Source organism: Gopherus flavomarginatus, chromosome 2 (genome assembly GCF_025201925.1).
Source record: "Gopherus flavomarginatus isolate rGopFla2 chromosome 2, rGopFla2.mat.asm, whole genome shotgun sequence".
Lineage (NCBI taxonomy): Eukaryota > Metazoa > Chordata > Testudines > Testudinidae > Gopherus > Gopherus flavomarginatus.
The window spans coordinates 264285796-264312625 of record NC_066618.1 but is presented as its reverse complement, the minus strand read 5'-3'; the positions used below and the strand labels follow the sequence as shown (position 1 = coordinate 264312625).

Here is a 26830-nt window from a genome sequence, read left to right as displayed (position 1 = left end):
AGCCGCGGAGGAAAAGGTCTTCGTGTCTTACCTCCGCCCACGTGCGTGGCCCGGCTCCGCGCACTAGCGAGGGAGCTCGGCCGGCGCCGCGGGCTCGCCCGTCCACGCCACGTGTCTCTGTCGCGGGCCGGTGGTGCGGTGGCCGAGTGCTGATGAGTGCGGCTCCGGGCGCGCGGGGGCCGGTGTGCGCGGTGGAGTCCCCGCCGGCCCCGCCCTTGCGGCCTCTGTTCAGACACGTGCGGTACGAGAACCTCGTGGCGGGTCTGAGCGGCGGTGTCTTCTCCACCCTGGTGCTGCATCCGCTGGACCTGGTGAAGATCCGCTTCGCAGGTGAGGCGGGCCCCCTGCTCCCTCCGTTCCCTGCAGACGGGGCCCCCACGCCTGCTGGAGCCACTCCCACTGGGGAAACTGAGGCATAATTTGTAGCGCAGCTTGGTTTCCGCTCCACCTCTTCCCACCTTCGCTTCAGAGCATAGATTTGCTATGCGGCTGGTGGGTTTCAGCTAGCTGCGAAGGGGCGTAGTGCGTGTCCGCTCTGCTTCACCGGCGCCTGCGGGTGTCGGAAACCAGCCACATCTGAAGACAAGGTTGAAGGGACGGGGAGAGGGCTGCAATTACAGCAAAACCTGAGCTTGAGGCTCTACTAGAAACATGATCCAGCACAAACAAGTAACGCTAAACTTCAACTCAGGGATTCTCTGGGGGTCGGGACCTCTAGGAGGTCACAACGTTATTACATGGGGGATCCCGAGTTGTTAACCCCAGCCCCAAACCTTGCTTTGTCTCCCGTATTTATAATGGTATTAAATATATTAAAAAAGTGTTTTAAATTTATATAGGGGGTTGCACTCAGAGGCTTGCTGTGTGAAAGGGTTCACCAGTACAAAAGTTTAAGAACCACTGCAATCTTGTTACACTGACTGGATCTAAGCACCCATCAAAATACACTTAACCTTAATACATCATTATAACAAGTATTTGGCTATCTTGTTTGGATGTGATATCCAATATTAAATTCATATGCATTACATTCACTTCCCCGTGGTACATAGCTGGGCAGTTTTACTGTCTTTAGAGCCAATAAATTAAATAGTAGAGGCAAAAGAATATTTAATTTAGCCCCATTGTTATAGGCTGTGGTGCTGGTCGGCAGAGAATGAAGTTGGAATTGCAGTTTTTCTGCGGGGAAGGATGCCATCCTCTTCTCGATAAGCTATTGTTGATGTGGCTGATGAGTTGTTCTTTTGAAGCCTCTATTTTATCACAGCAGTTTATATATAGGTTAAATAACTACTCCATTTCTTTACATTTATTTTAAATGGATTTGTGGATAAATTAGGCTCCAAAATTAAATGTGAATTTTTGAAGAGTTTTACAAAATATGTTTTCTGTATCATCTAAAGATTCAAGTGGAATTGTATTTTTTGGTGTGGATTTAAACTCTTTTTCTTGCAGTTACAGAGAGAGCATTGTGCCTAGCATATGGACACTGGAAAATGCAACTAAGTAGAAGCAAAATTTACTAGATTTATTTTTATTATGAAAATTTCATTGATACATTAGCACTAGATAGCATAGGTGGTGAATAATAAACTAGTTTCAGTAGTCTTAAAGGTCTGGTAACACAAGATATTTTTTTTAACAGAAGAGTGTCCCTTTCTCTAAATCTTGTCTCCTTCCACCCTTCTAAGTCTTACTTTCCCTGACATCTAATATCACATTTTTGCCTTAGTTTGGCAGTGATAGCTAGCTAAACTTCTCTATCCCTCAGCCCAGCTGTTATTCCTAACTGCCATAGACCCCTGTAAGTTTTGCATTCCATCTTTGTTCTTGAGCTTTGACCATTCCATTTTAGATTGTATTTGTGATTTCCCAAGCCTCGGATTCTGTCTGTTTCTCAAGAGCTTTATTGTATGACTGGACAAAAGTCTGTATCCCAGACCACTGAGACTTGGAGTCCTTCCCTCACCGGAATGGCCCCTTCACGTGCTCTTTTCTGATTCCCAGAAATAATAGGTGGAGGGAGCATGCTGATGTCTCAGGTTTTTTTCTGAACCAAGGCCTCATCCAATGATGAAAATTCCAGTGTTCCATGTGATTGCTGCTGCTTGTGGCCACAGGTGGTAGGTTTAAGCCCCACAACATCACCAGTCAACCCATGGGTTTTGAGCTGTCCCTTTGAATTATTTATTGGAACTCTGATGCCAAATATGTGTCCACCCAACCAAGATGGATTCTCACTGAAACAATGTAGATGGAATGGAGGTGACAGTTTTCATTTACCTAATAAAAATAATAATATATGGAGATATAGCTATCTCATAGAGCTGGAAGAGACCTTGAAAGATCATTGAGTCCAGTCCAGTCCCCTGCCTTCACTAGCAGGACCAAATACTGTCCCTGACAGAGTTTTTTTTTCTTCCTTTTTCCTCTAGATCCCTAAATGGCCCCCTCAAGCATTGAGCTCGCATCCCTGGGTTTAGCAGGCCAACGCTCATAACAGTGAGCCAGAGTTGAACCCAGAAGAGTCTCCAGCCTCTGCCTTCAACCAGGAAGTGGAATTAGGGACTGAGAAATTAGAATAGTGATTAAAAAAAACTGTTATTTAAAGTGAAAGTTTAAAAACAGGTTTAGGGTAGGAGCTCCTACACCCCAAAGATCTAAGTAGGTTTAATTAGGATGGTTAAGAAGATGTTTAAAGTGAAATTAAATTGATAATCTGAGATTAAGACTATATGGGTATGTCACAGAGTGTGGGGAAGTCAGGGCCCTGCACCCCTCTTCCTGAGATTCACCATGACTCTCAGCCAGCCTTTAAAACAGAAGGTTTATTAGATGACAGGAACGCAGTCCCAAGTGGAGTGTGTAGGTACAACCAGAACCCGTCAATCAAGTCCTTCTGGGGAGGGTTCTGGGAGTTTAGACCCCAGCTTGGATTTCCCTGCGTTGCACCACCCGTCCCAAGACTGAAAACAAAAACTCCTCCAGCAGCTCTCTCTCCCCTCCCCCCAGCTTCTCCTCTCCTTCGGTCATTCTCCCAACCCTCCTTCTGGCTCAGGTTACAGCTCAGGTAGCTTCCTTCAAGGGAAGTTCCCCATCCGCATTGTAACTCTCCTGCAACATGCCCAGGTCAAATCTGCCCTGCTTCCTGCTCCATCACAGGGTAAACAACAACTTCACGGACCCCCTAATGTATGTTCCAGGCTATGACATCCCTGTTGTTTTGAGGTCCTGCTGAGTCATTTATTTTTTCAAACTTGGTCTTTGTCAGAACATATTATGTACATGAGGCAAGTCAGAGGATGGATGTAATAAACAGAAAATGCTGTCTGTTTTAGTTACCAAACTACCATTTCTGATGGGGGCATAGTTCCTCTGCATAAGCAGGGCAGGAAGCCACTCTGGTTGCAAAACTTTGAGCTGATTTCCTAGTTGTGACACAGTCTTGGGAAAGTTTTTGCTTTAGTTTGAAGTTTAGGTCACCCTGAACCCCACCTCTGCTTCCTACTTTCTAGGTAAATTCCTGGTATCGCAAATACTGTAGCCATCAATTTTACAGTCTTATATTATAGTAAGAGCAGTAGCAACTGCTATAGTGGCTATAGTCAAGGCTACACACACATTTCTGTTCCATCTGAAATCTATCAGGCTAAAACTCTCCATACTTCCATCTTTTCTTAAAGTGAATGTCTTTGAAAGTTTGGGCAAAAACAGTTCAGCTGTTGAATAAAAAAGGGCCAAGGATACACTTTTCCAATTTAAAAAAAAAAAATTCAATGCAGCGCAGCTAGTGAGGAGTGACAGAGAAAAAATTAGAATTTAGCATGGAAATAGCCTTTGATCTGGTAAAGACTGATTTTGAATTCACTAGCTCATGACCTGTTGAAAATCATACTTCAAACATGGATGATGCATTTTAAATGGGGGATTCTTGCTAAAGTCATAATAAAAATTCCAATGAACCAAAATCTTCTGGGGAGGGGGGGAAAGTAGTATTCGTAGAGGACCACAAAAATCTCAGATTATAGGTGAGATGTAGCATAAAACTCTTAGGCCCATTAAGAAAAGAAGACAAACTCCATCCCCTGTAAAACTGACAAAATGCTTCAAGTCAAGGATGCTACGCATCTATGGTATGCTGCAACAGAGTTACCTTCTAAGTGAGAGGCACTTCCATCCTGTTGACCATAGGCGGTCTGCAGGACAACTGCATCAATCTATTGTAAGGTTCTCCTAACCCTAACTCACATACACCTTTGGAAAACAGCTACAGTAGAACCTCAGAGTTACAAACACCAGAGTTACAAACTGATCAGTCAGCCACACTCTTCATTTGGAACCCGAGGTATGCAATCAGGCAGCAGCAGAGATGGGAGGCGAGGGCGGGGAGTAAATACAGTGCAGTAGTTTATTAAATGTAATGTGCTAAAAATATAAAGGGAAAGTTTAAAAAAAGGTTTGACAAGGTAAGGAAACTGTTTCTGTGCTTGTTTCATTTAAATTCAGGTGGTTAAAAGCAGCATTTTTCTTCTGCATACAATGTTCAGTTGTAAACCTTTGAAAGAACAACCATAATGTTTTGTTCACTGTTATGAACATTTCAGAGTTACAAACAAAACCACCATTCATGAACTTTTTGTAATTCTTGAGGTTCTAGTATAAATAGCTATGCCAGCTGTTTCACTACAACTTTCTTTAATATTGCACATTTCCCTGCTCAGCCTAGAGAAAAAGTTATTTATTTTGTAGCTTTTATACAGCTCGCTTTCACTCTTTATGGAATGATGGGGTTTTTTTCAATCTAATCTTTTTTTTTTTTTTTTTTAATAGTAAGTGACGGGTTGGAATTGAGACCAAAATACAATGGGATTCTACACTGTTTGACCACTGTCTGGAAACATGAAGGACTACATGGCCTGTACAAAGGGGTAACTCCAAATATTTGGGGTGCAGGTGCCTCCTGGGGACTCTACTTTTTCTTGTAAGTGGATCTGTAGAATATTACTATTCTATGCAAAGTGATCCTTGAATGTAGGTTGCACTTTAATTTTTGGGGAGGTGGTGTGGGTGCATAAATATAAACATTTCCCTTTGTCATCACTTGCTATTTTAAGTCTTATTTAGACTGTAAGCAGTTTAGGACAGGGACCTGTAACTTTTATAAAATATAGTGCATGCCTAGGAGGGTAGCGTGACCTAGTGAATAGAGTAGTGGATTGGAACCAGAGTGGATTGATTTAAATCAGTTTTAGTCATCCTTTAACAAACTGTATTCATGATTTATTTTAGCAAGCAGGAGACTCAGATTTAATTTCATTATTTTTAATGTTGTCTTGCGTTTGTACTTTCTTTATTTTCCTAAAGAAAGTTCATTCTCATTGGTTGGTATAACTATTCAAAAATGTTGATTTACAACTAGATAAACCTTGACATGCAATGTGGTAGTTTTTGCTACTCAGGAGAATGCACTATTTCTGTACACTTAAGCAATTATTTAGTGTAAAACACATTCAGTGTCTTCGGTTTCTTATGTTTTTATTAGAAAATTGTGAATGATGCATTTTATTTATTAGATTAATTTTTATTTGCATCTTTTCTAAGTATTTGAATGGAAATTGAAATTCAAGTAAAAGTACACAAAACCAGCATTTTAAAGTAGTTTTTATTAGTTAAATAAAGCTAGCTTAAATGTACTGGATACATAAGGAAAAGATTATCAAAACATGTTTTGTATTTAAAACTTATAGCTTTATTAAGGAAATACTGTCTGTAGTTAGTGAATTGACACAATTATTTCTGGTCACCATGTCCTTCAAGATCTTAGAACTAGTAGATCTCATCCTCACACCCCATTTTTATTCATGGATTAGAAGAGGGGAAACAAGTTTTCCTGTTTGTTTTTTGTTTTTCCAGCTTCCAATCAGATTCTTAACTTTGACTGAACTAGTCATTGAACTATTTGAATAGACTAAAATGAAAAATATAGTCTCTACACCTGCATCAGAGGGTACTGCTGTCAATAGCTGGTTTATCACTTCAGCAAACTCTGGCTCCAGGTGCTTAGCTATTGACTTTGACTAGATCATTGGTTCGACTTTCTTTAAAACTTTGTCAGCAAACATAGAAAACATAGCAGTATAGGTGTAGAACGGTCCTGAAAATCATGTAGTCCGTCCCTCCACACTGAGGCAGGAACAAGTATACCTAGACTATCCCTAATAGTTGTTTGTCTAATGTGTTCTTAAAATCTTTCCATGACAGGGATTCCATAAATTCCCTTAGTAACCTATTCTAATATTTAATTTCCTTAAAGTTAGAAAGCTTTTCTTAATTTGTAACATCTAACCTAAATCTCCCTTGCTGTAGCTTAAGTTGATTACTACTTCTCCATATCCACTGACGGTAGAACAACAATTGATCACTGTCCTCTTTATAATGGTGCTTAACATTATTTTAAGACTGTTACTGTATCATGTGCCCTCCCTTCTTCCCCTCTTGTCTCAGGGCTAAATGTAGTCAGTTTTTTAAAACCTTCCTCATAGGTCAGGTTTTCTAAACCTTTTATCATTTTGTTGCTCTCCACTCTCCAATTTGTCCATGTTTTCTTAATGCCTGGTGCACACAACTGGGCACAGTATTCCAGCTGAGGCCTCACCAGTGCTGAGTAGAGCCGAACAATTACCTTCTATGTACCACATTCCTATTAATACACCTCAGAATAATATTAATCTTTTTCACAACTGCATCACATTGCTGGCTCATATTCATTTTGTGATCCACTATGCCCTAGAATGCCTTTTCAGCACTACTGCTGCCTAGTCAGTTATTTCCATTTGATTTTTCCTTCAAAGTGTAGTACTTTGCACTTGCCTTTACTGACTTTCATCTTGTTGTTGTCATAAAAATTTCCCAGTTTGTCATGGTCATTTTGAATTTTAATCCTGTCCTCCATAGTTCTTGCTGCCCTTCTCAGCTTGGTGTTATCTGTGGATTTTACAAGCATTTTCTCTGTTCCATTATCCAAATCATCATCAGTGAAAATGTTGAGGCGTTCCGGACCCAGGACAGACTGCTGCAGGGCCCAGCTAGATACATTCTCCTGGTTTGACAGTGAGCCATTGGTAACTACTTTTTGAGTACAGTCTTTCAACCAGTTGTGCACTCACCTTATATTAAATTTCATCTAGACTATATTTCCCTAGTTTGCTTATAAGAATGTCATGTGGAGACTGTGTCAGAAGCCTTATTAAAATGAAGGTATATCACATCTATAGCTGTCCCCAACCAGTAGGCCAATAACTATCAAAGAAGGAAATTAGGTTGGTTTGGCATGATTTGTTCCTGACAAATCTATGTTGGCTGTAGCGTATTACCCAATTATCCTCTAGGTGCTTACAAATTGATAGTTTAATAATTTTGTTCCAGTATCTTTCTAGGTATCAAAGTTGGGGTGACTGATCTATAATTCATTGGATCCTCTTTGATTCCTTTTTAAAGGTAGGTACTATGTTTGCCCTTTTCTAGTCCATTGGGATCTCACCTGTCTCAATAAGTCTTTGAAGATATTCATTAACGGTTCTGAGATTGCTTCAACTGGTTCCTTAAATACTCTAGGATGAATTTCATCAGGCCCTGCCAATCTGAACGGATTAAACTTATTCTTTTCTGGCTTGTGTGCCTTCCCCTGTTCATAGATTCATAGACTCTAGGACTGGAAGGGACCTCGAGAGGTCATCGAGTCCAGTCTCCTGCCCTCATGGCAGGACCAAATACTGTCTAGACCATCCCTGATAGACATTTATCTAACCTACTCTTAAATATCTCCAGAGATGAAATTCCACAACCTCCCTAGGCAATTTATTCCAGTGTTTAACTACCCTGACAGGAACTTTTTCCTAATGTCCAACCTAAATCTCCTTTGCTGCAGTTTAAGCCCATTGCTTCTTGTTCTATCATTAGAGGCTAAGGTGAACAAGTTTTCTCCTTCCTCCTAATGACACCCTTTTAGATACCTGAAATCTGCTACCATGTCCCCTCTCAGTCTTCTTTTCCAAACTAAATAAACCCAATTCTTTCAGCCTTCCTTCATAGGTCATGTTCTCAAGACCTTTAATCATTCTTGTTGCTCTTCTCTGGACCCTCTCCAGTTTCTCCACATCTTTCTTGAAATGCAGTGCCCAGAACTGGACACAATACTCCAGTTGAGGCCTAACCAGCGCAGAGTAGAGCAGAAGAATGACTTCTCGTGTCTTGTTTACAACGCACCTGTTAATGCATCCCAGAATCACATTTGCTTTTTTTGCAACAGTATCACACTGTTGACTCATGTTTAGCTTGTGGTCCACTATGACTCCTAGATCTCTTTCTGCCATACTCCTTCCTAGACAGTCTCTTCCCATTCTGTATGTGTGAAACTGATTGTTCCTTCCTAAGTGGAGCACTTTGCATTTGTCTTTATTCAACTTCATCCAGTTTACCTCAGACCATTTCTCCAATTTGTGCAGATCATTTTGAATTTTGATCCTGTCCTCCAAAGCAGTTGCAATCCCTCCCAGTTTGGTATCGTCTGCAAATTTAATAAGCGTACTTTCTATGCCAACATCTAAGTCGTTGATGAAGATATTGAACAGAGCCGGTCCCAAAACAGACCCCTGTGGAACCCCACTTGTTATACCTTTCCAGCAGGATTGGGAGCCATTAATAACTACTCTCTGAGTACGGTTATCCAGCCAGTTATGCACCCACCTTATAGTAGCCGCATCTAAATTGTATTTGCCTAGTTTATCATAAAGGATATCATGCGAGACTGTATCAAATGCCTTACTAAAGTCTAGGTATACCACATCCACAGCTTCTCCCTTATCCACAAGGCTCATTATCCTATCAAAGAAAGCTATCAGATTGGTTTGACACAATTTGTTCTTTACAAATCCATGCTGGCTATTCCCTATCACCTTACCACCTTGCAAGTGTTTGCAGATGATTTCTTTAATTACTTGCTCCATTATCTTCCCTGGCAGAGAAGTTAAACTAACTGGTCTGTTGTTTCCTGGGTTGTTTTTATTTCCCTTTTTATAGATGGGCACTATATTTGCCCTTTTCCAGTCTTTTGGAATCTCTCCCGTCTCCCATGACTTTCCAAAGATAATAGCTAGAGGCTCAGATACCTCCTCTATTAACTCCTTGAGTATTCTAGGATGCATTTCATCAGGCCCTGGTGACTTACAGGCATCTAACTTTTCTAAATGATTTTTAACTTGCTCTTTTTTTAATTTTATCTTCTAAACCTACCCCCTTCCCGTAAGCATTCACTATATTAGACATTCCTTCAGACTTCTCAGTGAAGACCGAAACAAGGAAGTCATTAAGCATCTCTGCTATTTCCAAGTTTCCTGTTACTGTTTCTCCCTCCTCACTGAGCCGTGAGCCTATCCTATCCTTGGTCTTCCTCTTGCTTCTAATGTATTGATAAAAAGTCTTCTTGTTTCCCTTTATTCCCATAGTTAGTTTGAGCTCATTTTGTGCCTTTGCCCTTCTAATCTTGCCCCTGCATTCCTGTGTTATTTGTCTATATTCATCCTTTGTAATCTAACCTAGTTTCCATTTTTTATATGACTCCTTTTTATTTTGTAGATCATGCAAGATCTCGTGGTTAAGCCAAGGTGGTCTTTTGCCACATTTTCTATCTTTCCTACCCATCGGAATAGCTTGCTTTTGGGCCCTTAATAGTGTCCCTTTGAAAAACTGCCAACTCTCCTCACTTGTTTTTCCCCTCAGTCTTGATTCCCATGGGATCTTACCTATCAGCTCTCTGAGCTTACCAAAATCCACCTTCCTGAAATCCATTCTCTCTATTTTGCTGTACTCTCTTCTACCCTTCCTTAGAATTGCAAACTCTATGATTTCATGATCACTTTCGCCCAAGCTTCCTTCTACTTTCAAATTCTCAACGAGTTCCTCCCTATTTGTTAAAATCAAGTCTAGAACAGCTTCTGTGTCTGGTCACAATTAACCTTTTTAGTGAAGACTGGAGCAAAATAAGCATTAAAGAGCTCAGCCTTCTCAGTGTCATCTGTTATAAGCTCTCCTTTTTCTTGCTTCTAATATATTTATGGAACCTCTTCTTACTGCCTTTTATGTCCCTTGCTAGGTGTAATTAGCCTTTCTGATTTTTGTCCTTACATGCTTGCACTATTCTTTCGTACTCATTCTTTGCAATTTTTTCATGTTTCTGTTTTTTGTCAGATTTCCTTTTGATTTTCAGGTCATTAAAGAGCTCCAGATGGAGCCAAACTGGCCTCCTGATATTATTTTTAGCTTTCCTTGGCATCAGGATAGGTTGTTGTGCCTTTAATATTGTCTCTTTGAGAAATTGACAGGTCTCCTGAACTCCTTGAACATGTACTACTTATTTTTTAATGTTATGTTTATTTGCATTTTGTGGTTATAATTTCAAATTTTAAAATTGAATTTTTTAAAAATTAGTCTAAATCAGCTTTTTCATTTTTTTAATTATTGATTTTTATTCACTCTGACTGGGATTCGGGAGATCGGGATTCTATTCATGGCTCTGCCATTGGCCTGCTGGGTGGGTGATCTTGGGCAAATTATTGCCTTGATGTGCCTCAGTTTCCCCATCTGTAAAATGGGGAGGGTAATGATATTGACGTCCCTTGTAAAAGGCTTTTGAGATCTGATGGAAAGTACTATATAAGAACTAGGTTTTATTATTATGATGCTGCAGAAATATTAAATAACTTCACTTGTAGCTTGTCTTACTTCAGTGAGAAATGGTGAACAGCAAGTTCCCCAAGAATCTCTACTGGTATATGTGCCGTTCAACACATTCATTAATGATCTGGAAAAGGGAGTTGTAATGGGGGCACCTCCTGCTGTCATCCTAGGAATTAGCTCTTTTATAGCCTTGGAATGCCCTCTGCAGGCCCCTGTCTTGCCTTGCTAGGGCCCCCTGTCCCTTCTAGACCCCAGTGCCCCTTTCCACTGGGGTTTTGCCCCTTGCAGTACCCCCACAGTCTTGGTGGGTCTCCCCTCCCCAGGGAATCCCCACCCCTCCATCTTGCATAAGTCTTGGCTACTGCCAGTCCCCATCTAGCCGCCACTCACTGGGGAAGACAGCAGTCTGATTGCCTCTCATCACTGGCAAGGAGGGTTTGGGCCTACTGCCTCTGCCTACCTGTGGGCTGCCCTCTCTGCAACCCTTTTTGGCCTTGCACTAGGCTGTAGCCTGGGGGGTTTCCAGGCAGGAGCTCCCCAGCTCCTCTTGCCTTCCCTCAGCCCTGCTCCACCATAGGTACCCAGGTACACTCCCCAGCAGCCAGGCCCTTCTCCCTCTAACGGCAGAGAAATAGCATCTCAGAGCACCTGGCCCACAGCCCTTTTATAAGGGCCATCTGTGTTCTGTTTAGGGCATGGTCCCAGCTGTGGCTGCTTCCCCAATCACAGCCCTCTCCTGGGCTGTTCTAAGCCCTTTCAGGCAGGAACGGGGCGACCACCCCGCTACAGGAGTGAACTGTGAAGTGGCAAAGTTTGCTGCTGATACAAAATTATTCAAGATAGTTCAGTCTAAAGCAGACTTTGAGGAGTTACAGAGGACTCTCACAAAACTGGGTAACAAAATGGCAAATTAAGTAAGATCTTGGCATAACCATAGATAGTTCTCTGAAAACTTTCAGATTGCTGCTGCGCATGGAGTGGAAGTCTCTCAGTATGTTAAGAACTATTAGGAAGGGGATAGAAAATAAGGCAGAAGATATAATACCACTTTATAAATCCATGATGTGCCCACACCTGGGATACTGTGTCCAGTTCTGTTTGTCCCTTCTCAAAAAGTATATAGTGGAACTGGAAAAGGTTCAGAGAAGAACAACAAAGATAATCAAGAGTATGGAATGGCTTCCATATGAGGAGAGACTAAACAGACTGGGGCGTTCAGCTTGGAAAGGAGACTTCTAAGGAGGGATGTGAGAGAGGTCTATAAAATCATGAATGGTGTGGAGAAAGTGAATAGAAAAATGAAACCTTTTCACACTATCCAAAACCAGGGGTCACCCTATGAAACTGATAAACAACAGGTTTAATACAAATGAAGAAGTACTTTTCACACAATGGCAATACATTCCACAGATTAATTGCACCTGGGATGTTTTGATGGCCAGAAGCATAACTGAGTTCAAAAAAGAACTGGATTGGTTTGTGGAGAATAGGTCCATCAATGACTATTAACCAAGATGGTCAGGGATGAAACCCCATGCTCAGGGTGACCCTTAACCTGTGACCATCAGAAACCAAGTGTAGAGAACAGGATAGAGTGGATCACTCTTTAATTGCCCTATTCTGTACTTTTCCCCCTGAAGCTCTGGTACAGGCCACCATTGGGGACAGGATACTGGGAAAGATGGACCATGGTCTGACCCAATATGGCAGTTCTTATTGTTAAGTATAATGAATCTTTTTTTCTAGAACCTGAAATAATTTATGCCAAATAAAAAATAAGAACCTAAACTTGGACAGATATTAGGAATTAAATAGGCACTTTAAGTTATTTAGTCTGCTGAAGCTGAAAGCATTTAAGATATATATGCATAAAGAAATCAATGTGTGCAAGTCAGCTTCTCAGAATTTTTTGTGAGCTGATGGTGTTTTGCTCTTTGGGGCCTTTCCTTCAATGTAAAGTGTCTTAAATTTGTTCATTAACTATAAAATGGAAAACTGATTTCCTGTTGATTCAAACAAAGTAGAGGACAGTTATTTGTGCAAAACTATTCTAGGGCTCTATTATCTAGAGCTTATTCTCTTCTGACTTACATTTGCTCAACTCCCAGTGAGAGTTCATTCAAAATCCAGAGTGCAGGCCAGAGGGCATAAGGTCAATCCAGCAGATAAAGACTGAGATAATGTAGTGTAGTGCTAGAAAATAAAAACCTACCGCCTAGGGTTTATGAAGAAGCAATCTTTTGTCTTATAAACATCTCACACAGACTAATTTTTCAGTTCTGATCAAAGTTACAGAGTGCTGTCCCATTGTTGTTGTCTAGGAATATTCTGGCACTTTAAAGGGTACTGTTGTAAAAGATATTTCAATAGCCTTGAGCTGCAATTCAGCAGCTTGTATTGCATCTGACTGAGACAGGTTAATCTCTGACCGTGTGTGCTCTCTAAGGGCAATGGTGCATAAAGTAATATATAATCTTTAGAAACCTTTTCCTAAATGATCTGTATTTCTTCTATCTAAATATGTTTTACCTCTTCCAGCTATAATGCCATCAAAGCCTATAAGGAGGAGAGAAAGCTAGAAAGTCTTGGTGCAACGGAGCACCTAGTGTCAGCTGCTGAGGCCGGTGAGGAAAATGCTAATGAGATTAGTGTTTACCTTCAGCCTGTCCATATGCTGTTTTTGCCTTTTGTCTGTCAATGTTGCTTTTTCTTCCAGATGGCAAGTGCAAGTGTTTCAGTCCAGCTGCATTCACTTACAAAGTAATAAATAATTTAATAATGTTTGGTTGGACAGCTGTGTGTCTTACATTTTTATTCACAAATAGCAATCACTAAAATGTTTTATGGCTGCATAGCCCTCTTTTCTTAATATTTTATACACATTCTAGTGCATAACCTATATGCAGCTGTGCAATAAAAGGCCAGAATTTATTAAACACATCCTTGTAATATAATGTATTAATGTTAATTTTGAGTACTTAGAAGATATACAAAAGCAGATATAGGACCCAATTAAGCACCCATTGAAGTCAGTGCAATAACTTGATTGGCTTTAATGAGTATTGGATTGGACCTGTAGTGTCAATCAGATCTCGAATACAGATACATTTAATACTTAAAGAATTAAATGGATCTGAATTCCAGAAATATTAAATGGATCTGAATTCCAGATCTGATCAAAACTACAGGTCCAGCCCAATGCTCAAAATAGCTTACCTACAAAATACAAATATCTGATCTCTGCAATTTTTAATCTAAATCATTTCTAATGTTCTTGTATACATTCTCTGATATAGATAATAATCTTGGAGCTTTGGAGGAGTTCTTGTTGCAATACTACACATTAAGTTGTATCATTAGTTTGTCATTAATTTACAGTAATCTGTAAAGCTACATCAGGTTAATCCAGGGGTCGGCAACCTTTCAGAAGTGGTGTGCCGAGTCTTCATTTATTCACTCTAATTTAAGGTTTCATGTGTCAGTTATACATTTTTAGAAAGTCTCTTTCTATAAGTCTATAATATATAACTAAACTGTTGTATGTAAAGTAAATAAGGTTTTTTAAATATTTAAGAAGCTTCATTTAAAATTAAATTAAAATGTAACGCCCCCCGGACTGGTGGTCAGGAGCCAGGCAATGTGAGTGCCACTGAAAATCAGCTCACATGCTGCCTTTGGCACGCGTGCCATAGGTTGCCTACCCCTGGGTTAATCATTCTGACAGAGTTAGGTGGTTCATTACATGGACAATTTATTTCTGTGCACCCTTTGTTTAATTTTGAAATTTTGTATACCATAAGGCTAAATTGAGATTATTAAAGCACATATAAAACTAGCTTCTTATGTCCAGATTCCACCATTTGGACCATGGCGGAGTAAAGGAGGAGATTACATTGGGGCTAGTGGATGAGGATACACAGGGAGCCCTGTGGTCTGCAGCATGCGCTTCTGCACAGACTCCCCAAATTATACAAGTTTCCCCTCCCATCCTCTGTTCAGCAGAACTGTTGCAGTAGGATTTGGCTCTCAAAGTTAAGAGGAGAAGAGTGGAATGCCTACATTTTTCTTGTTTAGTATTCTTGTAGGATGGGTGTTTGTTGTACTGAATTGAACAAAATGGTACAAACTTTCAGCGTGGCGTTCATAATATTACCCTAACTTCCATCTGTTCTTAGGAGTCATGACCCTCTGTATCACAAACCCAATATGGGTAACGAAGACGCGGCTTGTGTTACAGTATGATGCTGGCATTGATTCATCAAAGCGCCAGTACAAAGGAATGTTTGATGCTCTTATAAAGATATACAAGCTGGAGGGTATACGTGGCTTATACAAGGTAATATAATTTGACATAATGGATAAGAATTCTGGAATTTATCATGGGTGTAATAGCATTATGGCTCTTGTGGAATTGGGAAGTTGTTAGGTTACTATAAAAGCTACCTTTCATCATCTCATAAGCCTATTTCTACCACACCAGAGAATTGCAACAAAAAAGGCTTATAATGGTAAGTAAAGGTTGCAGAAGGATAAGCAGTAGTGGAACTGGAAGTGGGGAGACTATGAGGTACATGGACAAAAACATTGTGGGCAGAAACTCCGGTGAGAGGAATACTATGGCTAAAATAGAAAAGTTGAATCAAGAACTGCTTTTGTTGAATAATTGTGAATTTTTCCTCTGTAGTATTCTCTTCTAATCATTGGAGGAGAGAGGTGGCGGCAACAGGGCATAATTTCTAGGGCAGATTGAGACTGATATTGATCAAACTGTTCCTTCATCCAGTTTTGTGTGTCTGCCTGTCTTTCTGACAACTCATGAATGTCCAACCATCATCTTAAATGCAGTATGACTGAAACAAAGTTATTAATCTTCCCTCCATTACTGTGGACAATACTTCAGTCACCTCTCACATCCCATTTCCAGGCATTTAGGCCTGTAATGTGTTGTCTTCAGCTCTGGATCCACACATTTTGTAGGATTTTAAATTTGACTACAACAACTAGGCTGCACAATTGAAAATGTGGCTTTTAAATTCTCACATGGAAAGAATAAATTTAGGGAAACAAAATAATAGCTTGATTTGAACTTCATTCTGTCTCCCTCCCTTCCTTCAAGCCATGACATTAGGACAGTCATCAATACCTTGGAGACCTGAAGAACTCTGGTTCTTTTAATCCAACTAATGTGGAGGAACAGGCTTGCTGGCTCTTAGCAACTGTGGGTAGGTTACTGAATGTTCATCTCCCTTATTTGCTGAGGGAAACCTGATCCCAGTACTCTGAGATTGTTCTAGCAAGTACCAATGAATGCCAAGTTCTGATAACTCTGAAACAAAATATTTCACTTACTCCTTAAACTGAAGTTGCTGGGATTCTTTGATGTGCCTTGATAAATGTTTGTTCTGTTCCATGTAGATCCGTTCTAATTTCTTGCATCTGTTAGGACTTCTTAAATTCTGTTCCATTGGGGTACTTTTCAGATTTTCCATGTGTTTTGGCCCTGGATGCTTCTCTCTAGTGCTAACCTTACCTGCAAGCGTAGGGATCCAAGCTAGGCTCTTCCTTTGAAAGAGTCTATAATAGCTGTTTTCTAAAGAAGGTTACCCACATAACTATCCACATCAAGCAACTTTTGCTTGAGATTAGGGCTGTCTGAGCCTGTTATATTCTAGTATAGAGTACTTCAGGCCTTTTTTTAAAGAAATTAAAGCACAGAATGACTTTCCCTGCTTCTTCCCCCTCTTTGTGCCATGTTTGAAGCTTTATGAATGGTGGATGAGTGGCTTGGAATCTAGCCCTCCAGCCAAACCGCAGTAAAGAGTTCTCCCATCTGGACTCCAGTTATCCCAAAAGCAAAACGCATCTCTTTCATAGCCCACTGACGTCGGGTTGCCCTCCCTGAACTGAACAGTTTCTTTTGCACTCCCTGAAACAGCTCTCTCTTTAGCCTGTTGTGCAGATGACCTCACATCCACAATTTTCAGCCCTGCCTGGGATTGGTAGTTCATTTGCCCTGTTGATACAGGGTTCCTCAATAACTTGCCTTCCCTGAACTAAGCAGTTTTTTTTTTTCTTGATCCTCCCCAGGCCCAGTCAGTAGTCATTCTGTTGATGCAGGGTAAAGGAGGCTTCATTCAACCCTGCTTGCTGTCCCAAAATAAACGCAAGTGACCAGTGCCAGGTCTCAAGCCTGCACCCTTACTGTATTGCCTCAGGCCTTTTCCTTCAGATACCTGACTCTAGAGTTCTGTTCAGTTCACCTGCCTGTTTCTCTAGTCCATCCACTAGGTTGTTTCTTTGGTGAAGAGACCAGAGAGAGAGGCTCTGTCAAACTGATGCAAGAACAGCTCTCTGTGTATAGCCTAGCCGTCACATAATATGCCCTGCCCATCATTGCCTCCTGGAGACTTCGTCTGCCAGAATTCCCTTGTTTGAAAGGGTGAGGCCCAGTAAACCGTAGGCTGGTCTTGCCGGGTCTTAAAAAAGCCAGCACAGTAATCCCAGGCCTGAGCATGCCAAATCATGATTTAGGCCCCCAAAATATCATGAGATTGGCTTAAAAATAATGAGATTTAAAATTATACTAATTTTTTAGTTCTCTTTATTTGACTTTGAGATTTCAAGGTTTATGTTCTCTAGTTTTTCTCCATGACCATTAGGGCTAAAAAATTAAAAAATAAAAACAGATTCTCATATAATCACAAGACCCCAGCTGCTGGAGTTTTAAGAAAAACAGCAAATATTGTGAAACTCATGATAAAATCACTTGAGTTAGCATGTCAGCTTTTTAGCCCATTTTGTTTTTTTTTTTCTTAGATTAAAGCTGCTGATTAACAATAAATCCTTTTGTCAAGAGGATATGTAAACATATCTTGAAAGAGACTATAGCAGAGGTTTTTTTAAATCTCATGCCTTGGCTACTGCAGTCTCCTGTGGCCTTGGTGCCTCCAAACCTGCATCCTTCAAGTTCATCCTCGTTCAGTGGTGAGGTGACAGCAGCAATTAGAAATAAAAAAGCAAAATGTAACAAATGGAAAAGGAGGGAATAGATAGCTTCCCGTATCAATTTTCTGCACTTCATAATTTATAATTCATTGATTCCAAAGAATACAAGGGAAAAATCCATGGTTGGCAGGGCTAAGGACAATAAGAAGACATTTTTCATTATATTAGGAACAAAATCCTAGCAATGGTATAGACTCTTGAAATAGTATAATTGTTAATGATGATGGAGAAAAGGAAGAAGTGTTCAATAAATTATTTCTGTTATGTATTTGGAAAGAAGCAGGATGATCTCATATCACATGACAGTGCTAATACTTTCCAGTCCATTAGTAACGGAGAAGGATGTTAACATCTGCTAGCGATAAATATGTTTGAGTGCAAGTTATCCAGGCCTGTTGAAGTAAGAGTTCTAAGAGAATTGGCTAAGGAAGTCTGGCCCACTGATGTTCTTTTTTCAGTAAACCTTGAATATCAGGGAATTCCAGAGGGCTGGAAGAGTGCTAATATTGTGCCAATATTCAAAAAAGAGCAAATAGGATAACCTGGGTAATGATAGACTGGTTAGCCTGACATCAATATCTGGCAGAATATGGAAAAGATGATATTGGATTCAGCTGATAAAGTAGTCAAAGATGGGACTATAATTAATGCTAGTCAACGTGTTTTAGGGAAAATAGGTCTTGTCAAGCCTGATATTCTTCATCTTTGAAATTACAAGTTTGGTTGATAAAGGTAACTGCGTAGATATATGTAGTACCACACAACATTCTCATAAAAAAATTTAGCATTATATAGTCTCTATAGAATTCACATTAAATGGATTAAGAAGTGGATAACTGATGGATCTCAAAAAGTAATGCATAAGGAATTGTTGAATATAGGGGTGTTTCTAGTGGGGTTCCACAGGGATTGGTGGTAGGCCCGACGCTATTCAGCGTTTTCATCAGCAGCAAATAAATATAAAATCTCTACTGATAAAACTTGCAGAATTGCTGGGCCCAGCTTCCCTTAAATGGCCAGCGCTTCTGTGATGTATTCACAAGAACGCAATCTGATAGGCTAAGAACCTGAACCCATTCTGTTGGATTTGTGACCTTGTTTCCCCTGGCCAATTATTTGTCTTGTCCACTTGTAGCATAGTTTAAAAGACATGACTTCTCCCTGCTCTGCACCTCCCAAGCACCTCAGAGGGTGCACACTCAGGAGGGGTGGGGTGTGCTTGACCTCTTGAGGTCCAGGATCATTCTGCCATTGTGGGTCTCCGTGTTTGAACTCATGACTCCCTGCACTGGAGATCTGGATTATTTAAACTGCTACTCCATTGGCGGTGCTTCCTGGGGAAAAATGGGTAATCCACCCTAACGGGATGTCATACTCCATTCATAAATAAATACATAATTCTCAAATTACCAAACAGCTCCAAAAAGCTTTATATAAACAGTAGAAATTATAAACACAAAAAAAGTCAAGAACAAGATATGCTAAATAAATATATATGAACATGGATAGATTTTTAAAATATATACGCAGCCATCTGTAGAGGATGCCATAAACCTGTTTTTATTTCTCTTGGTCACTTAACACAACCACCCACAAAGTCTCTCTGACTCTTAGTTGTTATGTCAGCCCTCTAGCACAGGGGTTCTCAAACTGGGGGTCAGGACCCCTTGGGGTCACAAGATTATTACATGGAGGGTCGCAAGCTGTCAGCCTCCACCCCAAACCCCACTTTGCCTCCAGCATTTATAATGGTGTTAAATATATTAAAAAGTGTTTTTAATTTATAAGGGCGGGATTCGCACTCAGAGGCTTGCTATGTGAAAGGGATCACCAGTACAAAAGTTTGAGAACCACTGCTCTAACGTGTCAGTCCCACATCCAGGTACCTGTCAGTGGTACGCTTGTAGACATTGCAGGCACTGTGGCCTGGTGTCTTGTCTGAGGGGTCCAATGATCCACAGAGCAATCTGAATCTTGGAAATAATTTTGCAGCTCCAACGGCTGATCTGAATCCTTCTCTGGGGTAACAATCTTAGATACGAGCTTTTCACTTTTCCTCCTGGCTGAGGTAACTGTTAGTGATCAGGCTGTTAGCTGTGGCAGCCAGCTGAACTGTCCCATCAAGCAGTCACTGCCCTCCCAGTGTCATGGCAGGCCCTGCGGGAACCCAGTTTGATGGAGTTTCTCAACTGAGGATTGGGAAAATTGAAAAAAGGTCAATCTGTGAGGGGAACTGGATGCTCCCTTCCTCTCTGGTGCTCTTTGCCACTATCTCTCTCGACCCTTTCCTCTGTCACCTCAAAGGAGGAGCTACCTCCTCCTTGTGTGTTTCTCAGCTGTTTGCAGTGGTTTTAGCCATGCTGGTTCCAGAATATTAGAGACACAAGGTGGGTGAGGTAATACTTTTAATTTAATTTTATTTAGAAGAACTCTGTATAGCTGGAAAGCTTGTCTCTCCCCCCCAGCACAGATTGGTGCAGTAGAAGATATTGCCTCATCCACCTTGTCTATCTAAACTGTCGCCCCAGAGGGATACAGAACCATTTTCTCTCTCCCTGATCCCTGGGGTAGAGAACCAATCAAAGTCCTCTCTGTCAGGACATCTAGGGCTGCTGGTTTAGTTCCCTCCCTCCAGCCTCCTCGCTGCTTGAGAGGGTTGCCTGACAACAGAGCAGCAACACTTCTGGGAAGCAATCTTTGACCCTGGCTGGCCCAGATAAGTTTCACCCCCTTATGGCAAGGAGATGGGGTTACTGCTGTAAACTCTTTGTGGCAGGGGCTGACATTTAGATAGATGTGTTTGTACGGTGTGTAGCACAACAGGACCGAACCTGGTTGTAGTCTTTAGGTTTTGCAACAATATAAATGTCTGAGTTGTGTGTCTTGGGAGGGGAGTGCAGAGCATGTGTTGGAATAAGAAGATGCAAGCAGGTTGTCTAGCTTTCAAGGGGTACAGATTAACCTGTTTTTTAAAAAAATGTTTTAGGGATTTGTGCCTGGTCTGTTTGGAACTTCACATGGAGCACTTCAGTTCATGGCATATGAAGAGCTGAAATTGAGATACAATAAACATAGAAACAGACTACTGGATACAAAATTGGTAAGTTGACTTAAGTGGAAACATTTATCTTTTATAGTTTGTGAGTATTTGGAAACCAGAACTGTCTAGAAATGTCTAGAACACAGATCAGATGAGATTGTACTGTTGTGCAATTGCCACAAACTACCAATTTTATTAGCTATTAGTGTTATATTAACTTTTGGCAGATCACTCAGGAAAAAATAAATAAAGTACTCATTGTTCTTTTCACTTTCAATTTTTAGTACAAATTACCTCATCACCAGCCAATTAACACTGTTTTTACATGTTGGGGAAATCCACTTTTCATTTGAGAACTTGGCAAATCTTGTTTTTTGTTTCATTTTTAAATTAACTTTTGGGAGAATGTTTGTAGTTCCACAAATATAAACAAATAAATAATAACTATACCAAAAAAGTAATTTATAATATATTTTTTAGGATGTTACTTAAGTGTGCTATTGAACTTGCAGTATAAATGAGAACATCAGTATAATCAGCTTTTACACCAAAATAAGTACCTCTAATGCTAGTATTAATGTGTAATAAACATCAGCACTTGTTGGAACTTGTATAGCCTTCTTACAGAAAAAAAAAAATCTAGTTACTGCTCTATTCGTGCTTTAAAAAGCAGTTTGATAGTTCCCAGCATTTTATTTAGTTGTCTGTAATTTAACTTAAACTAACATTGGTAACTTTTTCTTGTAATTTTAGACTGCTTTAGAATACATTACCATGGCAGCACTATCCAAAATATTTGCTGTGTCAGCAACATACCCATATCAAGTAGTGCGAGCTCGTCTTCAGGATCAACACAATAGGTACTCTGGAATGATTGATGTTATTCGCAGGACGTGGAGGTAGGCATAGAGAAGTAAAAATGCAATTCTGAAAATGACATCACCTTAACCAACAGATCTGCTCCCGGTGTATAGTCAGTGTTGTGGCTGCTGACTTCAGTGACACATTTTTATTACTGTTTTTTTCTGTTAGCTGTGTTGGTTCTGCAGGGCCAAGTGTGAATTGGATTCTGTTCCTCCTAGTGCATCACCTACTCAACAGTTATTTACTTATGCCTTGTCTTCACATACAGCACTACATCAGCACAGCTGCACTGGTGTGCCATTGCACCACTTTAGTGAAGACGCTAACACGCTATTGGGAGAGCTTCTCCTCTCAGTGTAGTTAATCCACCTCCCTGAGAGGCGGTACCTATGTTGATGGGAGAAGGTCTCCCATTGACATAGCGGTTTCTACACAGAGGGTGTCATAAACAGATGGTTAAGGGTTAATGTCTCTTTTACCTGTAAAGGGTTAAGAAGCTCAGTAAACCTGGCTGACACCTGACCAGAGGAACAATAGGGGGACAAGATACTTTCAAATCTTGGTGGAGGGAAGTCTTTGTTTGTGCTTTTTGTTTGGTTTGTTGTTCGCTCTCGGGACTGAGAGAGACGGGACATGATTCCAGGCTTTCCCAATCTTTCTGAATCAGTCTTTCATGTTTCAAAATTGTAAGTAATAGCCAGGCAAGGCGAATTAGTCTTATGTTTGTTTTCTTAACTTGTAAATGTGTCTTTTTGCTGGAAGGATTTTTACCTCTGTTTGCTGTAACTTTGAATCTAAGCCTGGGGGGGGTGTCCCTCTAGTCTATATGAATCTGAGTACCCTGTAAAGCATTTTCCATCCTGATTTTACAGATAATTTTTATTTTTTTTCTTTCTTTAATTAAAAGCTTTCTTTTTAAGAACCTGATTGATTTTTCCTTGTTTTAAAATCCAAGGGATTGAGTCTGAACTCACCCAGGGATTGGTGGGGGGAAAAAAGGGGGATGATTAATTCCTCCTTGTTTTAAGATCCAAGGAGTTTGGATCAGTGTGAAGCCCCTGAAGGCAACCCAGAGAGGGGAAAGTCTGGGGGGAAAAGGAGGGGGATGGTTAATTTCTCCTTGTTTTAAGAGCCAAAGGTTTGGGTCTGGGTTCCCCAGGAAGGTTTTGGGGGAACAGAAAGTGTGCCAGACACTAAATTCTGGCTGGTGGCAGCGTACCAGATTTAAGCTAGTAATTAAGCTTAGAAGTGTTCATGCAGGTCCCCACTTCTTGTAATCTAAAGTTCAAAGTGGGGAAAAAACCTTGACAGAGGGTGGATTTTTCGAACCCCTGAGTGACGTAGTTATACTGCTATAGACCTGTAGTGTAGACCTGAACTTACTTAATCTTTACAAACTCTTTGTAGTCAGTGGGGTTGCACAGGTGCAAAGGCTAGAATTTGAAGACACGGAAGAGGTGTAAGACTGTATATTGGGGCGGGGAGAGATATCGTGGGCTTCCACGTTTGTTTGTCTCGGTGATTTTTTTCATTAAAATGTGCTTTTAAAATGCCCTTTTTTCCCCCCCCAAAGGAAAGAAGGAGTTCATGGATTTTACAAAGGAATCATCCCCAATGTGATCAGAGTGACTCCTGCCTGCTGTATCACCTTTGTAGTGTATGAAAATGTATCCAATTTTTTGCTTAATTTTAGAAAAGAAACTAATTAAATTAAAGCTAGGCGTTTGCATCCAGAGGAGTTTACTGTCCTTTATTTTTTTAAACGTAATCTGAGAGAAATATTGTACAACTGTCTAACTTAAGATTGTGAACAGTTCCAGTAATCAAAGCAAGAATTTGGGGATCAGAAAACCCAAACTGCCTTCTCTTCTATTGGAGCTCTTCTGACCCCTCTTTTCCCTTCTTCTCTGTGAAACAGCAGCCTCTGTCTGAAACAGCTGTTCCCATCCCAACCTTAAAACAGCACAGTGACTGGATAAAGGCAGACTTGCAACAGCTATGTCCTTCGATGAACTGATCTCTCTAAATCATCTTTTCCTATACAAGAGCAAGAAGCTGATGATGTCCAGGGTTAATTGAGTGAGGTTGTGAGGACATCAAAAGTTGTGATAGGTTCCAGATCTATCAAACACAGGGCCTCTCTTTGGCGGTCTCCCCACAGAACTGTGTACACGTTTGTCCTCATGGTGGTCTGGAGTTTTCTAAATCCCATCTATGTGTAATTTGTCAGGTTTCAGAATTACAAATGGTTGATTGCAGTGTGTGCACAGTGCAATCCCTGACTCACTGGAGGAGACTGAGGGGGTGGGGACAGCACAAACATTTAGGGTACCTTTTAAGGTACAGTGTGGCTGGAGACAGTGAGGAGAATGGCTGTTCACCCAGTCCATTATATTAAAATCTAATAAACCTCCAGTTTTAGTATAATGTCCAAGGCATCTTGCAAAATTTTTGTAGCATCAGACCTAAATCAGTTAATGTGTCACTGGCCAATTCTCCAGTTTTTCCTCTTAGAGGGAAAGACAAATTCTCTCTCTTAGTTACAGATATTACGTGTAAACTCCAGGTTGAGTTTACATTGAAGTAAAAGGACAATTGCAGACACATAGACATGTTTAGCAAATAGCTTGGTCCTTTTGCACTAGTGTTTGTAAATAACAGCATTTTTCAAAGTCTTATTTTAAAGATGGCTTTTTCAAAATGTTGGGTCTTATATATTCAGAGTTTCAGAGTAGCAGCTGTGTTAGTCTGTATCAGGAAAAAGAACGAGGAATACTTGTGGCACCTTAGTAACTAACACATTTATTTGGGCATAAGCTTTCGTGGGTAAAAACCCACTTCATCAGATGCATGGAGTGGAAAATACAGTGTGTTTTTATACACGCGCGCGCGCGAAAAGATGGGAGTTGCCATACCAACTCTAACGAGACAATCAGTTAAGATGGGATTTCAGCAGGAGAAAAAAAGCTTTTGTAGTGATAATCAGGATGGCCCATTTCAAACAGTTGACAAGAAGGTGTGAGTAACAGTAGGGGAGAAAAATTTAGTATGGGGAAATAGTCTTTAGTTTGTGTAATGACCCATCCACTCCCAGTCTTCATTCAAGCCTAATTTAATGGTGTCCAGTTCGCAAATTAATTCCAGTTCTGCAGTTTCTCGTTGGTGTCCCTTTTTGAAGTTTTTTGTTGTTGTTGAGGAATTGTGACTTTTAGGTCTATAATTGAGTGTCCAGGGAGCCTGAAGTGTTCTCCAACTGGTTTTTGAATGTTATAATTCTTGACGTCTGATTTGTGTCCATTTATTCTTTTGCATAGAGACTGTCCGGTTTGGTCAACGTACATGGCAGAGGGGCATTGCTGGCACATGATGGCATATATCACATTGGCACATGTGCAGTTGAACAAGCCCCTGATGGTATGGCTGATGTGATTAGGTCCTATGATGGTGTCTCTTGAATAGATATGTGGACAGAGTTGGCATCCGGCTTTGTTGCAAGGATAGGTTCCTCAGTTAGTGTTTTTGTTGTGTGGTGTGTGCAACCCCCATCTTTTCTCGTGTGTGTGTGATCTTCCTACTGTATTTTCTACTCCATGCATCTGATGAAGTGAGTTTTTGCCCACAAAACTTACGTCTAAATAAACTTGTTAGTCTCTAAGGTGCCACAAATATTCCTTGTTCTTTTTATTCAAAGTGTTACTTGACACCACAGCAGAAATGCACGAGTCCATATGTAGTCTTCCATCATAAGCAGTGTGCATGGGAGAAGTTGCCTTTTTTAAAAGAAAAAAAATGCCATCTTGCCTCTTAATTTAAGAGTGTGATTGTCATAACTTGCATCAGCACTTTTCCCAATAAACAAAGGTTACAGGACATTTTGTAGAAGAACACTTGAAACAGCAGTGGCATTCCAGGGTACATGTTTTTCGGAGTTAGGAGACTTTAGTTGTTCGTAATTTTGCATCAGGAAAATGCATTCTTTGCAAATAGCCACGTTTGTAACAGCATTTAATTGTTTTGTATAAAGTATCGAATGAGAGGCAGGAGTTAATAAAGTTAATACAAGAATTATTCAGCCTGTAAGTTAAGTAACTTGGAGCATGGCAACTGGTTTACCTTCTTTATTGCTTAGGAAATTGATTATTCCAAAAGCTCATCTTTTCATAATAAGCCAGCCTAACCTATGGCAAGTTCGTTATACATAAGAAGTAATTTTTGGAAAGAGTCTGGATTGAGTAATTTTATGATCCTGGAATTTAGGACATTGCAAAAGGTAAAATGTTGAGCATTCTTAATTCAACTATCTGAAGAGTAGCTTGATATTGAGAGGAATGTTTGTTTCAATTGATTAATCTTACTGCCTTCTTGGTTAATCTTTCCTGCATGTTTAAGTCTTTACTAACTAAGCTTCTTGGGGCAGAGACTATCTTGGTGCTGTGTTTTTACAGCACCTAGCACTATGTGGTCCAGGTTTGTGACTAGAGCTCCCAGGTGCTACAGTAATACAAATAATAACTCATTCCTACTCCCACTCACACAGACCTGAGAACATAAATGTCTAAATTATTAAATTAGTGGCATTCAGCAGAGATGGGATACTATTAGGGTTCCATTAGCTAGCCTTCTTTATTATCTGGGCATTTTTAATATTTACATTTCATTTGTACTTGAATGATAACTGAACTTACTCAAAGGCCATCATGTGAATTACGAAACTTAACATCTCTGTATAATACAGTTGTTAACTTCATGTGCCTTATGAAGTTTTTATTTAAAAAAAAAATCAAGTACATATTATGTAGGACTAATTCAATAGGGCATTGCATTATTAACCACTTGAAGAAGAGAATATACTCTGAAACCCCATGAAAACAGTGGCAATGAACAAAGCTCTAGGGAGATATATCCGCTGTATAGCTTGCTGGACCTCAGCAGCAACACTGATATTATTTCCAGGTAGAAGAGCCTGACAGCCCTCCTAGTTTCAGGTTAGTTTATATGGTACCAACTCACTGCAAAATGGAGGTAGAAATTTGAGAGGGAAATGTGGCGACAATCTTAAAAAATATGTATTGCATATTCTCTTCAGAACCTGGCTGAGCCAAAGTGGTGGTCTTTTTTTTTTAAAAGAAATAAAGTTAAAACCTGAATCTAAGCTGTACAGGTTTTTTTTCTTTTTAATTTTAGGGA

At 40.3% G+C, this 26830-nt stretch overlaps 1 protein-coding gene across 1 annotated transcript; it reads left to right on the top strand.

Annotated features, from left to right (window-relative positions):
* The first annotated feature begins 18 nt into the window (after positions 1 to 18).
* Positions 19 to 26763, top strand: SLC25A32 (solute carrier family 25 member 32). The gene is made up of 7 exons (XM_050941196.1): positions 19 to 330; positions 4831 to 4981; positions 13273 to 13358; positions 14910 to 15070; positions 20726 to 20839; positions 21533 to 21678; positions 23217 to 26763. The coding sequence occupies exons 1-7, from the start codon at positions 153 to 155 to the stop codon at positions 23350 to 23352; spliced, it is 972 nt and encodes a 323-aa protein (XP_050797153.1). The 5' UTR covers positions 19 to 152; the 3' UTR covers positions 23353 to 26763.
* The last annotated feature ends 67 nt before the right edge of the window (positions 26764 to 26830 follow it).